A 16,999-nucleotide genomic window follows, 5' to 3' on the forward strand; every position below is an offset into this window, starting at 1 on the left:
TAAATGATATCTGACAAAAAGGAGTACATGTCATTTTCAAATTAAGAATTCTGGGTGGGAAAAAACCTAGGATTTCTCCTCTAAAAAAATAATTTTACACTTCTGTTCTTCTCCCTAGTCCAGTTCTACCATTCCACAGATCCACACAGGTGTGGCCATTATAGAGGAAGAGTAGGGAGGTAAGCTGAAAGGGAGCCTCATTTTTTAAAAGGTATGGAAAATTTTCTATAAAACTACTGCTATCCTCCTCAAAACAATGCAGACCACATAGTAAGTCACCCAGAGAAGTACCTAGAAGGGAGTGTGAAGTATAGGCAATAGAATAAAAAATTCATTTAGGCACCTCAAGATGCAGTCCTGATACAAACACTATAGCCTCTCAGGGTCACTTTGCTCTCAAAAAAACTGTGTCTTTTGTCATTGGGTAAGTTCTCAGCTGCTTCCTGAGCTTAGGACCAAAACGGCCCAACTATCTGAACTCATCAACAGGGAGGGCTAAGATGATGACACAGAGGAGTAGATGAACACATTAGCTACAGGGAGAAGTTCACAAAGGAATGGACATCCTGTGAAAAGAAATTCTTTTTTGTAAGAACATCCACGCAAAACGGTAACACCTTCTTTCTCCAAGTCCTTTCCAGTAGGCTATGACCTCTCTATAGAGAGAACAATGCTTTATATCCCGGCTATGGGTCTGTTAAGGGACTGGAGCTCTTGTCACCTCATGCTGAGGTTGGGGAGAAACTGAGTAGCAAGGTTATACATTAACACAAAACACAAGGGTTATTTAAAGCAGCAGCTGCTACTCACAACCTCCCAAATACATTCTTCCCTTTAGTCTGAAAGAACTACAGTTTTGGGGTAGGCAGGCATGTTACCACTCAACTAAAGGACTACATATCCAAGGTTCCCGTGCAACTAGACAGGACCATGTATGACCAAATTCAGCTCAATGACACAGAAGAGCAAGTGTTCTTTGGACCTTTCACAAAGTTTCCTAAAAGGTGAGGGAAGTGTCCTCCCTCTTCTTTCTCCTCTCTGCTGCCTGGAATGCAGACTGATCACTGTAGGTTTCAGAGGTACCAAGGACCATGAAGATAAAGGTAAAAGCTAGTGATGGCAAAGCAATAATGAGAAAGGACTGGATCTCTGATATTTTTGTTGGGTCATCACATAAGTCATTATTCTTTGGAGTACCTCAGTTATGCACTATCAAAATTAATCCTAAGTGATACATGAAGATGTGTGTGTTTAAGAATTGCCTTTAGCGTCGTATTTAAAAGCTGCACTCCATGGGTCAGAGATAGATACTAGTACTTTGTAAACTTACTGCTTCGTCATCAATGAAGGAGGCATCTGGGGCAATTTCTTGGGGGGTGACCAGAGCTGGATCCTCTGCGGGATAGTAGCCACCACTGTAATAATCCTGCATCCAGGGAGGAAAGAAAATATACCATACTGAGGGCACAGTGGAGAGGAAATACAGTCTGTCCAGATGCAGAGAAAATGTTATCAAGCAGACAGTGAAAATACCCACACTGCAGCCCCTTTCACAGACCACTTCAAGACATGAACCAATCTCAGCCAATCCCTGCAACGTTCCTTGACAGATATTTTTGAGGGAAGCCTATCAAAGAATAATACCTTCTTGTGTGCTTCAATCTATAAGCAATATTCCCTTTGCTGCTTTCCAGGCCCTCTCTATGCCTCCACCCTAAGCCTTCCTGCTCATCAGAATCCACTATGCCAAATATGAGCAAGGCTGAGAAAGCGTGAGGGCCTCAATTCCTGCTCCTTATCCTACTTAGGGTCTTTACACATAGGGAGAGTGTTTAAAAGGGAGAGGAGGGGTATCTGTAAAATAAAATAAACCACAGTGAGGGTGGGGTAAGCTAGGAACAAGCCCGGTCTGTGCTGCCAGGCTTCTCTTCTCATTGAGGAATGTGATGCAGTGAGCTGCCCAGGTGTTGATGACAACCTGAGGGGAAGAAGAAATGAAGGCAAAAGCAAGGCTCCTGGCGGCCAGGCTAGACAGCCACAGGGCTGAGGAGGAGTTTCCTCCTTGCCTAGACTTCTTTCCCTTATTACTTCTACCACTTCTCCCCCAAATTCTGAACTAAATGGGGGAGGAGGGCATAATAATCACTAAATGAAAGGAGTATCTAAAAATCCAGAGATCAGACTATGCATTTTCTATTCAAGTATATTAAGAAGATATATCTTAATTGTAGCATCCTCCTAAACAGGGCATTTAAGGAGCTCTGGTGGTGCTGTGGGTAAAAGCATTCATCTACTAACTGATCCTACCAGGAAAAAAGACCTGGAGATCCGCTGCACAGACTTACAGACTAGGAAACCCTCAGAGGCAGATCTGTTCTATACTATGGGGACCCCACGAGTGATGATCAACTCCACAGCACCCAACAACTAGTTCATTTAAAGTTATTTGATTTGCATACACTTCTTCAATGGTATTTAAAACCACACAGAAAATTTAAACTCATAATTCATTTGTTTGATGTAAAGCAGCATTTTTTTTACCAATAAATATTTTTTCCCTCAACAAAATCAAAACACTTTCATTATCTATCATCTACCTCACTCCTAACAACATGCCTCATTCCTTCTAACAAGCCTTTAAGAGACACTATCCCTGATCAGCCTACAAGATATAGCAGTGAATAACAGGGAAGGCTTAGGAAATACATTGTTTGCAAAATCTTTGATCAGAACAATCCACTCAAAAAACTGCACTGCCATGGAGCAGATACCGTTGAGTAGGTTTCACTGGGCTCCTGACTATCTTTATCAGAGACTGCCCATTTGCCTCCTGTGGAATGACTAGTAGATTCAAATGCCCAACCTTTGATTAGCAGTCAATGCATTACACACTGTGCTACCAGTCCTCTCCAATCCACCCTCCAACACCTATTTTGAATTAAGACTAACACTAACCAATGTTGGAGTTGCAGGGGCTACTGACCCTTCCAACAATGCTCAATTGGCAGTGAAACCTTCCACAGCAGCCCACACTTGTGAGTGGTGGGTGCTCAATCCCCTCAACTCCAAGGAATTCCCTCCATTCAATAACTGCTGGCCATTGGGAAATTCTTTCTTAAATCAATTTATAGCCTGGTATTCTAAGCTTACACTCTCTCATGCCACACAGGACAAAGCCAATGCTCTCTTACAATAGTATTTCTAATAAAAAAGTTATAATAACCATTAACTTAGCACTGCTATTTTAAGCTGATGCAATCTTCATATCAACACTATGAAGTCACTAATATTATTCTTATTTTACAGCTGGGAGGTCTGACTTAAATCCAACTGCCATCACATTCCATTCTCTATCACTGTCCCTGGCCTCTTCCTCTCCAGGGACTTGCCTCAGTCCTCTCACCCTCTCACAACTCAACAGAAGTCTCACACTACTTTCCTTATTTCTCTTTCCTGATTCTTTCCTTTCCTCCAAGCCTCACCTCCCTTAGCTTTTCTGTTTTCTCAATACTCATCTCCAGACCCTTCTTAGACTAACTGGTACCTAGAAGTCTATACCAGAGAGTACTTATCCTGTCAGCCACACCTGAGAAAGTGACCTTGCCTGATATTAGAACACACTCCTCCTCCACTTTCTCCTTATATAGCTTTCATGATAGTGTTTTGTCTTCAGACTAAAAGTAGCAAATAATTTTTTTTTTTTTAAAAGTAGCAAAATATGAAGATCTTGACGTTTCTGAGACTTCTAACACCTGAACAACTTAAAATCACTATGGTTTAGTATAATGTTAGGATGTCTGGAAGCCTATTGTTGTTGATTGCCTTCAAGTTGATCACGTCTCATAGCAACCCATAAACAAAAGCCCTGAAGCCCCTCTACAACAACTACTGACATTTATCAAAGTTCATAGGGTTTCCGGAGGCATGTTATTTAGGAAGTGGATGCCACTCCTGCTTCCAAGGAAGCCTATTAGCTATAAGAAAATTGAGACACTAGATTATTCACTAATTCAATCAGAGCCACAGCCCTGAAGCTGTGTCACTGGCTCAAAGGTGACTCCACATTCCAGCATCCTTGCCTGCCCTCCAGGCTTCAACTCACCTGATAGTAAGCACCAGCAGCATTGGCATCGCCATATGTGGAAAACTGATTGTAGCTGTAGTCATCCCCAGGTTTAGGCACCCAAGGGGCTCCACTTGAGCCTGCTGCCATCTTGAATTCAAGAGGGGCATTGGCGGCATCGTCCTGGAAGGCCGGCTCTGGCTCTGTCCCTGGAGGCAGCTCTTCAGGGACTGTGGGCATGGGGTAAGGGTATGGCTCAACTCCAGGTGGCTCAGCCTTGTCAGGGAGGGAGAAGAAGTTCTCAGGGGCTACTTCCTCATCACTGTCGTCCTCCTCCTGCGTGATCTGCTTCGTCACCTGCAGGGCAGCACTCTTGGCAGCAGCCTTGATGGCAGAGGGCGATGGAGTGGTGGTTGTGGTACCCACAACAGGGGCAAGAGAGGAAGGCTTGGACTTAGGGGCCAGTCTGGAGGGCTTAGTATCAGAGGAGCCATCTGAAGGTTTCCGGGAAAAGGCATGGGGCAGGAGCAACCTGTTAGTCTCTTTCACAGTCAGGTTTTTAGGTTGGGGAAGCAAGGCAGACAAACCAGTCCCCTCACTGGATCCCTGTAAGACCGAGATTGGGATAAAAGAAAAATACAAAATAAGATTTATGTTAAGGATCATCAATATTAAGAACAAAAACTACTGCTAAAGACGCTAAACTAAAATGTTACAGACCGCATTTATATTTTACCACTTGGGTCATCAATTCAGCATGACTTACCTCCAGTCCTTCTGTGAGCCACTTCCCAATGTGAGATGCCATCCCTGCTCTCAATCCATCCCAATCCAGCTCTCCTGCCATCACCACAACCTACTCATCGCACTTAATGTTTGTGACAAACACCCTGCTCATTAATATCCTTCGTCCCCCAAAAGTCTAGGCTCTTCCAGCTCATCACTCCCTGTCCTCTAGGGTGCGCTCTCTTCCTTCCTTGGGAATACTTACTACTCAGCGTGAAGAACTAAGCGCTGTCATTTATATAGCTACCAAAAGAGCCCTCTTACCTAGTAAAAGCCTTCCAGAGATCACATATTCTGTTTGTTTATGCCAGAGTCAAGCACTTACCAGTTCCGAAGCTAACTGGCCAAGCCCAATCTGAGTTTCTATTACCTGTAAAAGTCTCTGATTGTACTTTTGGGATGCTAAAGGGCCAGCTCTACCTCACTGTGGGGCCAAGCTGAAAAAAATCGGAAAAGGTCCTGGAGTAATATATACTCCAGCCTTCTCAGCTGAGAACTATCCAGAAAGAGTACAGAAGTAAGAGGGCCCAGAAGACAAACTGATCATCCAGAGAAGGGCCTTTCTCTACTGCAGTCACAGACTGGGGTCATTCAGCCTGGCAGCCTCCAGAGATTCAGGATCATAAAAACCAAGCTGAACAGTCACTAGAGCACATTCTTAAGCTTCCTTTGAAGTGTTTTACTTCTCAGACAACAAACTGGGATGGTGGCTAGACCTCTGTGCAGCACTGGGTCTCCTCTGCCTTAACATCTCCAAATTCTTCTTTTCTAGATTTCTTTATTCTTGGGTAGGGGACCTTCTGAGCCAGTGATCTTCCAGCACTTCTTCTACAAGTTCACTTTCTTCAAAAAGACACACTGATAAAAGGATCAAGACTGTCATCCTTTTGTCACAGCATGCCTGCTTCCTCCATGAGTCCTCCTTCTATACCCACTGTACTTATGGATACAATTTTACTCTTGTCAGTTATCTTTTCTAAAGTTCCACATGGTCATGTACTTCAGACTCTAATTCAGTGAAAATTATGTCCCAGGGACACAGTGCCATATTCAGAAGAGCTCTTAATAAAGGAAAGGATTTTGGATGATGACAGTGATGCCTGAACAGTTGTCAGAAAAAGGAGGAGCTTCCGTACAGTTTATCTGAAGCACAATATAATCCACCACCTGTATACAGATACGTATATACGTCTATGACTTGACGGCATCAAACAACAATAATAATGACAACCAAGAGGGAGCTACGTTGGCCTAGTGGAAGGAAGCTGTGCTACCAAGCTGAAGGTGGGTGATTTTCATCTGTGGCCCTCGGCCAGGTTCAAATTGTCTTCCTGTCAAACATTCTTCTAGGTGGTATAGCACCGGTCTGTGTGTTGCTGTACAGAGGTAACTCGTGGTTGTTGTGATGCTGAAGACTGTGACAGTGATGTGCCAATCGTGGTAATGGGTACCCATGGTGGGCAGTGTTGGCTGGAGCTTCCCGACCAAATCAAGCCTGGAAGCAGGAGCGGCATCCACTTCCGAAATGGCTTGCCTCCGGAAACTCTATGTATGAACAGTGCTCAGGCTGTTCGTTCATAGGGTCGCTATGAGTCGCCTACGACTCGACGGCATCAAACAACAACATATACAGATACAGTCCAACTTTTGTTTTCTCTGAGCTACATGATCAACATAAGGTCAGGGTGTGGCAGAGAACAAGAAATTCCTAGGAGCAAGAATAAAGGTACTGAAACAAGGGGAAACAGCAAACAGGAAAGGAGACTGTCTACAAGCACCACTTGGTTGAGGATTCTGGTCTTGATTATGGAGAAGCAACCGTGTGCAGGGTTAGGCTTACAGGGTTAGACTTCCTGGTTCTGAATACCAACTCCGCCCCTACCGTCTGACCCTGGACATGTTCCTTAATCTGTTCCTCAGTTTCTTCATATATAAAATGGGGATGATAATGTAATACCATGACTTAGGCACACTGTGAAGATTAACTGCCAATAAAGCAGTTAAAATGGTGTCTGGTGCACCATCAGCTATTTAAGCCTCTATTTTCCAGGTTAAAAATGAGGTAGGGAGAAGATAGATAATTTAAGAATACAGATGATCCTTAACATCATTTTGACCAATCCATTCCCTGTACCTCCCAAAATAATCCTTTTACCTGAGGTGTAATGAATTGAATTGCGTTATAAGTCATCTGCCTGTCTCTAGAGTAACAACACCCATCATGCTAAAAGCTAGAGCATAAGGAGAGGGCAGAAAAGCACAAGCTTTGAAGTCGAACAGGAGACAACCAAAGCTAAACAATCAGTCCTCAAATGTCTACCTTTGCTATAAGCCTGATAGGGAAGTTTTCTTCTGAAAAACAATATGGGAAGAGAATAGCTTAAATTATGTCATAAAGCTTACCTGAAGGACAATTTTCTTCTTTGTGGGTTCATCTTCCTCAGAATCTGACTAAGAGAAAAAGAAATTAAGTAAGAGCTCACTCTTTAGGGCAGTGAATGACACATTTACATTAAATGAAGCCTATAAAAAGGGTTGGACAACAGAGGCCATCTTGTCTGTGTAGTGTGCACCCTCCTAGTTAACCCAACAGGAGTGTTCTTCCTCCCTGTTCTCATCTTCTGAGAACAGGACATGTCATGGCCTCCCATGGTCATCTATTTTTTTTCTAAATTAAGACTATCTCCTCCCATTTGGTCCTTGGTGGAAAGAAAAATCTTTACACAATCTTCTTCCTATAAATCTGTCCACCAGAAGATGAATGGTATTTGGCCCACAATCTCACCCAATCTCATCTTCACTTCTAAAAACCACTTATGTAGACTACATAACCACAGGGCTGGGGAATTCCAGGGGGATTAAGTGGTGTGTTAACTACTCTTCTATGAGGCATTAAAGGTCAAAGCCATTCAAAGCCATTGGAGTAAATCCATTCCCTCACCAAGTATGATCTATTGTCTGCCAGGAAGAGTTGCTCCTATCCAGGAAGAAGCCAGATATATGATGACAATGAAGATTTGGGGCAAGACTGGAGGTCATATGTGTTAGCCGTCTGACACCAGAAATGTTTCTAATACAGGTTAACAGTTCCTCCTTGTCGTCAACTACAGCAAAGAAGCAAAGCAGCACTATAGCAAACTCTTTTTTTAAAAAAATTATTTTTGTTATTTTAACCAAAGATTAGAGAAAACTTGGATTGCCATTCATTCATTAATGTACATTTTCCTCCCTATCCCCCAAAACCAGTTCACTTTTCTCTTTTAAAAACTGATTCATCACTACAACAAGATAAAGGTAAACAATCCAAATAAATAATGGGCACAGGATATGAAAAGACACTTCACCAAAGAAGACATTCAGATGGCCAACAAGCACATGAATGTTCAAAATCCCTAGCTCTAAGAGAGATGCAAATCAAAACAACTATGAGATATCATCTCACCCCAGACAGAATAGCAAAATTTAACAGAGCAGAAAACAACAAATGCTGGTGAGGTTGCAGAGAAACTGGAACTCTTATTCACTGTTGGTGGGAGTGTAAAATGGTGCAACCACTGTGGAAGGAGGTGTGGCGCTTTCTCAAAAAGTTGCAAATAGAAATACCATTTGACCCAACAATTCCTCTACCGGGAATATACCCTAAAGAAACCATAACTGCCACCCAGGCAGATATATGCACACCCATTGTTTATTGCAGCTTTGTTCACAATAGCAAAGAGATGGAAACAACCTAAGTGCCCATTGACAAACGAATGGATAGAGAAGCTCTGGTATATTCACACAATGGAATACTACGCTACATTGAAAAACAAGGAACTCATGCAATATTATTAAAAAAATGGGTGACCCTGGAGGACATTATGCTGAGTGAAATATCTCAGTCACCAAAGGGCAAATACTGCATAGTGCCATTGTTGTAGAATGGGACTGACAACAGGGTTGGGGTGAGACTGAGAAAAATTGGATAAATTATGCATACTATATTGAAACAGATGAGGGAGAGAACTGTTTAAAAGCGATATATAATTGGGTATTATGGTTATGACAAGAGTCCCAAATGAAGGTTGCATAGTGGAGTGTACTCTGGGTGGGAGGTGAGGGGTGGGTTTGTATACCAATGAAAGAATTTTTCTTTCACTTTTCAAAGAGAAAAGTGAATGAGGGGCAAGGGGTGGGCAGGAAGAAAAATGCAACAATGAATAGAAATCCAAAATCTCTGCACACATTCATTAAAATTAATAAAATAAAAAAATAATGTATATTAAAGGAGATAATAGTATTCTGAGTGTAATAACTCAGTTACGCAAGGACAAATGCTGGATAAGACCATTATTGTCAAATCAGGAGGAAAACTGAGCAAAATATGTATAAATAATCAAAAGAGGAAAGAAAATAAAGTGGCAGACGGGAAAATGGGGGTAGCTGGAGAGGAAGGAAGGAAAATCAGTGGGTAGAGAGGAGGATGAAGGAATCAGAAAGATTCTATGAGGACTTGAAGAGAAAGCATAATAATAAACATAGATCAATGATAATTGCATACAATTCAATAATATGTATGAATTATTATATAAAACACAATATGTATGAATTTATTTTAAGCAAACCGATAAAAAGAAATACTCCATTGCCTGGGAGGGGGGGGAATTCATTCATGGGAGCTCTGGTGGCCTAGTGGCAAGAAGCTGAACTGCAATCCCAGGGAAACAAGGTTCGAATCCACCAGATGCTCTGCTGGAGAAGGGGGGACAATCTCCTCCTGTACCAGTCAGATCCAATTTAACTGTACATATACTACTGCTGCTGCTGCTACTACTACTACTACCACTACCAACACCACAACCACCACCACCACCACCATTCATAATTTCCTCCCCTATTCCTGACTCTACAGAGGTTTGGGTTTCTGGTTATGGTGAGACTCTGGGATACTGTTTACTGGTAATTGGCTGTGAGGTGATTGTATTCAGCCTCCTACTTAAAAAGGCATTTATTTATTCACCAGTAAGGGATGGAGGTGGGGAGTATTCTGAAGCGGTCTGACTCTACATAGAGTTTATACAAGTGCTCAGGTCTTTCGTTCATAGGGTCACTATGAGTCGTCTACCAACGGCACTCAACAACAAAAACAATGAGAGCTCTGTTGGCCTAGCGGATAGACAGTGATGGTACCAAGCCAAAGGTGTATGATTTTAACCTGCGATCCTCGGGCCTGGTTTTAATTGTTTTTGGTCAAATATGCTTCCAAGTGGTATAGTACTGGTCGGTCCATTTGCTGACCAGGGGTACAGCAACTCGTGATTGCTGTGATACTAAACACTGTGTCACTGATGTGTCAAATGTGATAATGGTTACCCATGGTGGACAGTGTTTAGTGGAGCTCCCCGATTAAAACAAGCTTGGAAGCAGGAGTGGCATCTAATTCCAAAATAGCTTACCTCCGGAAACTCTATGAACTTGGAGAAACGATGAAATTTATACAAGTGTTCAAGTCTTTCGTTCATAGGGTAGCTATGAGTCGTCTATGACAAGACATCGATTAACAACAACAAAAATCCCTACCCCAGTCTACTTTGCTAGGCATCTCTTATTCTGAATTATTGTCATGCAAATAATGCCTAATCATATATTCCTTTTAAATAATTCTTTCCCTCATCTGTGCCAATACAGTGCTCATTATTAACCAACCCTTTTCTTAGCTTCCCCTCAATCCCCAATGTCAGTCCTGTTTTATAACAGTGGCATTATGCATTATTTGTACTACTGTGATTACGATACTTCACTCAGCATAATGTCCTCCAGGGTCATCCATTTTCTATGAGTTCCTTGTTTTATAGTGTTGCATAATATTCCATAGTGCGAATATACCACAGCTTCTCTATTAATTTGTTGATGGGCACTTGGGTTGTTCCATCCCTTTGCTATGTGAACAATGCAGCAATAAACATGGGTGTGCATATATATGTTTGGATGGAAGTTCTGGTTCCTTTCAGGTCTATTTCCAGTAGTAGAAGTGCTGGGTCAAATGGTATTTCTATTTGCAACTTTTTGAGAAAGTTCCATACTGCCTTCCAGAGTGACTGCACTACTTTACACTCTCACCAACAGTTGAATAAGGGTTCCAGTTTTTCCACAATCTTGTCAGCATTTGTTGTTTGCCAAACTATAACCTTAAAAAAAAGAAACTAAAAGATAAAAGCTACTCTACAAATCAAGAATCTTACAACTTTCCATTTGTTCCAAGATCCCGGTTAGGGCATTTGCAAATAAAGATGACAAGGTAAGAAACTAAAGTCCTGTTCATTTCCAAGATTCTCCTCTGCCTATCTTTCTCAACTAAGCCTTGTATCTCACATGTTCTTCCCCCCCACCCCACCCCAGTGCCTTTCGCAAGAGAAAGAAACTGAGGTTTATTAGACATTCATAACAGACTATGAAAAGGTCAGGACAGACTATCCCATTCTTATCTTACAAAAATACTCTTTTTAGATTCATCTTTTAAAAGATCCTTCAATCATAACTACAGAGAACCCACAAAGTTCAAGACACTGTGCTAGATACTACAGTTTCTCAATCGATCTTTCATGGGTGGGTTACAGATGTGATGCTACTGATCCACTCAGCCTGCAAAACACAAGGCAGAACATAAGGCAGCTGGACTCAGGTCACTGGTCTCTAGAAGCTTTGAATATGTCCTGTATAGATCATATTAAAAAAAAACACCTTGGGTTTTTTTTCTTTCTACTGCAAGTTGCAAAAGATGACAATGCAAATTTCCAAGATAGTTTCTCCAGAGCTGGCTGAAGATGGTAATCTGGAGCTGAAGTTAAAATTAACACTAACCAGGGAAGAAATCACTATCTTAGCCACCAGGAATAGATTGTTCTCAGTGAAAAGGGCTAGTCCAGGATCTGACTACTGTAGTTCAGAAGAGGTTTGGCTTCCAGCCACAAGGAAGTCTGTGTGCCACTAGGAGGCAACTACTAGGAAAGCTGGCTGTTTAGAGGCCCTGCTATGGTTCACCAGGGAGAGTGGGACCAATGGTTGTGAGGCTGTAGTGTCTAGGGAAACTAGAGGACAGATAATTAAATCCATGAAATTCTGGATAGCCCGATGATCCACAATGGAGACCTCATTAACTACTACATGGACAAGGCTACTACATACACCTTGTGCTGCTCAGAGAGGGTGTGCTGGGCATCAAAGCGGAGCTCATGTTGCCCTGGGACCAAAAGTTGTAAGAGTGGTCTGCAGAAACCCCTGCTGGAGAACATGAGCATCAGGGAACCCAAAGAAGAGTTACAACCCATCACCCCCATTTTAGACCAGAAGAGGGGGAGTTAGAGCCACGTGCCTGCCAAGTTTCAACCAGTTCTTACTGTATTATTGGGTCTCTTTGGCAACTAATCAGATCTCTGGCATCTGGATGTTACTTTACAAAGATCTTTAATAATATCTTTTTAAAAGGGAAAAGAAGATGGTGGGGGGAAGTCCTTGGCCTCAAAGAACTTAAGAGTTCAGTAAGGATGAATAACAAGTACCCCAAGAGTCATTGTAATATAAGGAAGGCAGTATAAGATAGCATCATATGTGGTTCAAGCATCCCCACAAAGAATCTGCTGTTCCTGCATCTGTGTTTTCTTCATGAAAGTCCCTCCCCTTGTCACTCCTCTCCCTGTTCCTGTATCTCACACTTCTCACTTAATCAATCTGTATTTTGTACTTCCTGACTCAAATCTCTTGAAACATCTTCTGGTGGATCTCACTGTGCTGTCACTATGTTGTTGTAGGGGGTGTTGTAGGGGGTGTGTGTGTGTGTACCGCCGAATCAGATCCGACTGGTACAGGAGTTTGCCCCTCCTTCTCCAGCGGAGCATCTGGTGTACCTGTTCTTACATCACTCATTTGTCAAGCATGGCATCATGTAAATATTGCTCTGTAAACAGTACACTTTTCATGTATGCAGTCGTATCTTTACTCTGACAGCAAAGGTAATACCATATAGTTCAATATGCTCCCAAAGTACTTAGTACATACTGAGGTTTAATAACAGCTGCCAAATGTATTTTTTTAAATTAATTTTAATGAAAGTTTACAGAGACTTAGAGTTTCATTCATTCATTGTTGTACTTTTCTCCCTGGCCATCCCTCCTCCCAATTCACTCTTCTCTTTGAAAAGTAAAAGAAAAATTCTTTCATTGTTTTATAATCCCTACCCCTAAGTCTACTCCAATGTGCAACCTTCATTCTGGACTAGTGTCATGTCAATAATACCTAATCATATATTCCTTTTAAACAGTTCTCTCCCTCATCTGTTTCAATGCAGTATACATTATTTATCCCACCTTTCTCAGTCTCTTCTCAACCCTGATGTCAGTCCCGTTTTACAACAGTGGCCCTATGCAATATTTGTCCTTTTGTGACTATTTCACTCAGCATAATGTCCTCCAGGGTCACCCATTTTGTATAATATTTCATGAGTTCCTTGTTTTTCAAAGCTGCATAGTATTCCATGCGTGAATATACTAGAGCTTCTCTATCCATTCCTTTGTTGATGGGTACTTGGATTGTTTCCAATTCTTTGCTATTGTGAACAAAGCTGCAGTAAACATCGGTGTGCATATATCTGCTTGGTTGGCAGTTATGGTTTCTTTAGGGTTTATTCCCAGTAGTGGAATTGCTGGGTCAAAATGTTATTTCTATTTGCAACTTATTGAGAGAGTGCCATACAGCCTTCCATAGTGGTTGTACCATTTTACACTCCCATCAATAGTGAATAAAGGTTTCAGTTTCTCTGCATCCTCACCAGCATTTGATGTTTGCTTTTCTGTTAAATTTTGCTATTCTTACTGGGGTGAGATGATATCTCATAGTTGTTTTGCAAACTTTTTTTTTTAAATGTGTAAAGGAAATCTGTCTTGGTAACTAAATGTGGGGGAGAAGGGGTAACAAAGGAAAAGACAATTACTAACTTAGAATCTCACAATTTTCCACTTAATCCTCAAGATAAACCTTAAAACAGACTCTATTATATCAGTTTTATGGGTTAGGAAAGTAGGGCTTTGGGAGGTTAAATAACAGTCACATAATTAATACAAAGCAATACTAGAATCATTCTGGCTCCTATGATTTTGCAAGGACAGCATGCTGAGCTGACTGTCCAGGCTTAGGACCCACCCTGAGGAAATAACACTCAATTCCACGTGGCAAACCAAGAGGGCATGGGGCACAAAATAAGAAATACAGGTTGAGTCTCAACTACTTATTGTCTAAGGGAACCCCAACAAGCCATCTAACCTCCCCAAGCCTCAGTCGGAAATAACGCATGTTAAGAAGACTTTGTAAATTACTATACATGAAAACATATAAATTAAAATTCTAAACACACTGCCAAGATATCAAACTCAACCAAAGAAAACGTGTCCAGCCCTACAAATTTGCTACCTTTTCTCTGTTTCCAACTCCTATAGCCTCTCAGGGTCTCCTGGTCATCTCCTTTGTCTTTAAGAAGATGTAACTCCTTTCTAGCAGCTTATACAGAATCACATCACTATGGGATATAAAAGGTTTTCATGAAGCCCCAGACATGTTTAAACTCTAAATATCTTAGGCAAGAGGTCCAAAGAAAATAATTAGAAAATAAACAAGCTTGATTCAAGTTTAAATGATCACATTTATAAAACTATACCAACATACTACTATGAAAATACAGATAAACTGCCTTGTGGCAAATAGAATTGAAGGCCAGATAAACAACTGTGGGAAGAAATTAAATTTTTCCTTAAATGTCAGTGTTTCCTTTATACTGACAACTTGAGTTTCAACTTTAAAAGCACAGAAAAAGCTACACCAAGATGTCAAGAATACTAATTTTAGATTTAGAGAATTGCTATGGTTACTTAAAACCATCTTTCCCTCTTTGACCATCAGACTAAACTTCAAGTGAATCTCATTATAAAATCATCTCATGACAGTATGCTGGATCTGACTAAACAAAAAACCCTGTACCAGTCATCAATCATGTGGATTTCAAGTCATAGCTTCAATTTCAGATTAGCCATGACCAATTTTTTCACAGAAGTTAAAATGATTTTTTTTTCCCTTCAAATGCTTTCTAGCAGAGTGTAATGTCTATCTTCTTAGGTGCCTCTGGGTGAGTTTGAACAACCAACAGTTCTGGGAGGAGTCTAGCCTTTAAACATTTGCCTACCAAGCAGAAAATGTTGGTGGAAGATGTATCAAACAATCTGTGTTATACAGATGACACAAGCCTGCTTGCTGAAACTGAGGAGGACCTGAAGTGCTTGCTGCAGAAGTCAAGGATTGCAGCCTCCAATATGATTGAGGCTCAATGTCAAGAAGACAAAGATTCTCACCACTGGGCCAATTGGCAGCATCAGGATGGATGGCGAAGACATTGAGATTGTTCACAGCTTCAGTTTGCTTGGCTCCACAGTCAACACTCTTGGCACCCGTAGCCAGGAAATTAAAAGACGTATTGCCATGGGAAAGTCTGCTGTTAGAGACCTCTCCAAAGTACTGAAGAGCAATGGTGTCTCTCTGGAGACTAAGGTGTGTCTGATACAGGCCATAGTCTTTGCTATCACCTGTTATGCATCAGAGAATTGGACAATGACTAAGGAGGACAGAAGGAGAATTGATGCCTTTGAGCTGTGGTGCTGGAGAAGAGTATTGAATGTACCATGGACTCCCAAGAAAACAGATTCATCCCGGAGAGGGTTAAACCAGACTACTCCTTGGAGGCAAGGATTCTGGGGCTTCGTCTGACATACTTCGGACATGTTGTAAGGAGGGACAGGTCCTTGGAGGGGGACATCATGGTTGGTAGGGTGGAGGGACGGCACAAGAGGGGAAGACCATCTATGAGGTGGATTGATTCAGTGACTGGAGTAATCGGGATGGGTGTATCGGAGATAGTGAGATTGGCCCAGGACAGAGCACAGTTTAGGGCTGTTGTACACAGGGCCTCCATGAATCACAGGCGACTCGATGGCACATAACAACAATAACAACAACCCGGCAGAGGCTTGTTACTGTTATTAGATGCTGTCAAGTTAAATACGACTCATAGCAACCTTATGAACAACTCTGAACTCTGTCCTATCCTGTGCTGTCCTCACAATTTCTGACAAATTCGAGCCCATTGTTGTAGTTATTGTGTCAATCCACCTGGCTGAGTGTTCCTCTCATTCGCCGACCTTCCACATTTCCAAGCATGATGACCTGCTCCAAGAAATAGCCTCTCCTTGCAACATGTTCAAAGTATGTAAGACAAAACTTTACCATCCTTGTCTCCAAGGAGCAATGTGGCTGCACATTCTCCAGGACATATCTATTGGTTCTTCTGGCCGTCCATGGGATATTCAGTACTCTTCTCCACTCAAAGGCATCAATTCTCCTGTCATCCATATTCACTGTCTAGCTCTCAGATGTATCATCCAGGAAGACTACAGTCATTACAAAGACAGAAGAGGAAGAAAAGACCAAAATGGATGTCAGAAGAAACTCCGAAGATTGCACTGGAGCATAGAGGAACCAAAGCACAAGGAAGAATTCAAGATACTAAAGAGCAGAACATATGATTCCAAAAGGCAGCACGGAATGACAAAGCAAAATATTACAATGAAATGTGCAAGGAGCTAGAGTCGGAAAATCAAAATAGCCGAACTTGTTCAGCATTTCTTAAGCTCAAAGAACTGAAAAACAAATTCAAACCTAGAGTTGCTATAATCAAGGATGCTTTAGGCAGAACATGAAATGATCCAAGAGGTATTAAAAGAAGATGGAAGGAATATACTGAGTCATTGTATCGAAAGGAATTGGCAGATACAGAAGAATTTAATGAATTAACATTTGAGCAAGAGCCTATGGTGATGAAAGAAGAAGTTCAAGCTGCTTTGAAGGAAACAGAAAAAATAAGGCCCCAGGAACAGATGGTATACCAACTGACGTACTTCAGCTAACAGATGCTGCCCTGGATGTGCTCACCAAGTTGTGCCAAGAAATCTGGAGAACCACCACTTGGTCAACTGACTCGAAGAGATCTATATTTGTTCCCATTCCAAAGAAGGGTGACCCAACAGAGCATGGAAACTACAGAACAATATCACTGATTTCACATGCAAGCAAGAT

General features: G+C 41.6%; 1 protein-coding gene across 1 annotated transcript in view; it reads right to left on the reverse strand.

Moving 5' to 3' along the window:
• Nucleotides 1-16,999, reverse strand: part of PRCC (papillary renal cell carcinoma (translocation-associated)) — a 33,507-nt gene that overhangs the window by 4,904 nt on the left and 11,604 nt on the right. The window contains exons 2-4 of the mRNA XM_006895744.1: nucleotides 7,253-7,300; nucleotides 4,103-4,669; nucleotides 1,331-1,426 (exon numbers count right to left, since the gene is read on the reverse strand). Of these exons, the coding sequence (XP_006895806.1) occupies nucleotides 1,331-1,426; nucleotides 4,103-4,669; nucleotides 7,253-7,300 (711 nt within the window). The remainder of the gene's footprint in view (nucleotides 1-1,330; nucleotides 1,427-4,102; nucleotides 4,670-7,252; nucleotides 7,301-16,999) is intronic.

Source organism: Elephantulus edwardii, unplaced genomic scaffold (assembly GCF_000299155.1).
Source record: "Elephantulus edwardii isolate Elephantulus edwardi_28Jun2011 unplaced genomic scaffold, EleEdw1.0 scaffold00176, whole genome shotgun sequence".
In the NCBI taxonomy this organism is placed as follows: domain Eukaryota; kingdom Metazoa; phylum Chordata; class Mammalia; order Macroscelidea; family Macroscelididae; genus Elephantulus; species Elephantulus edwardii.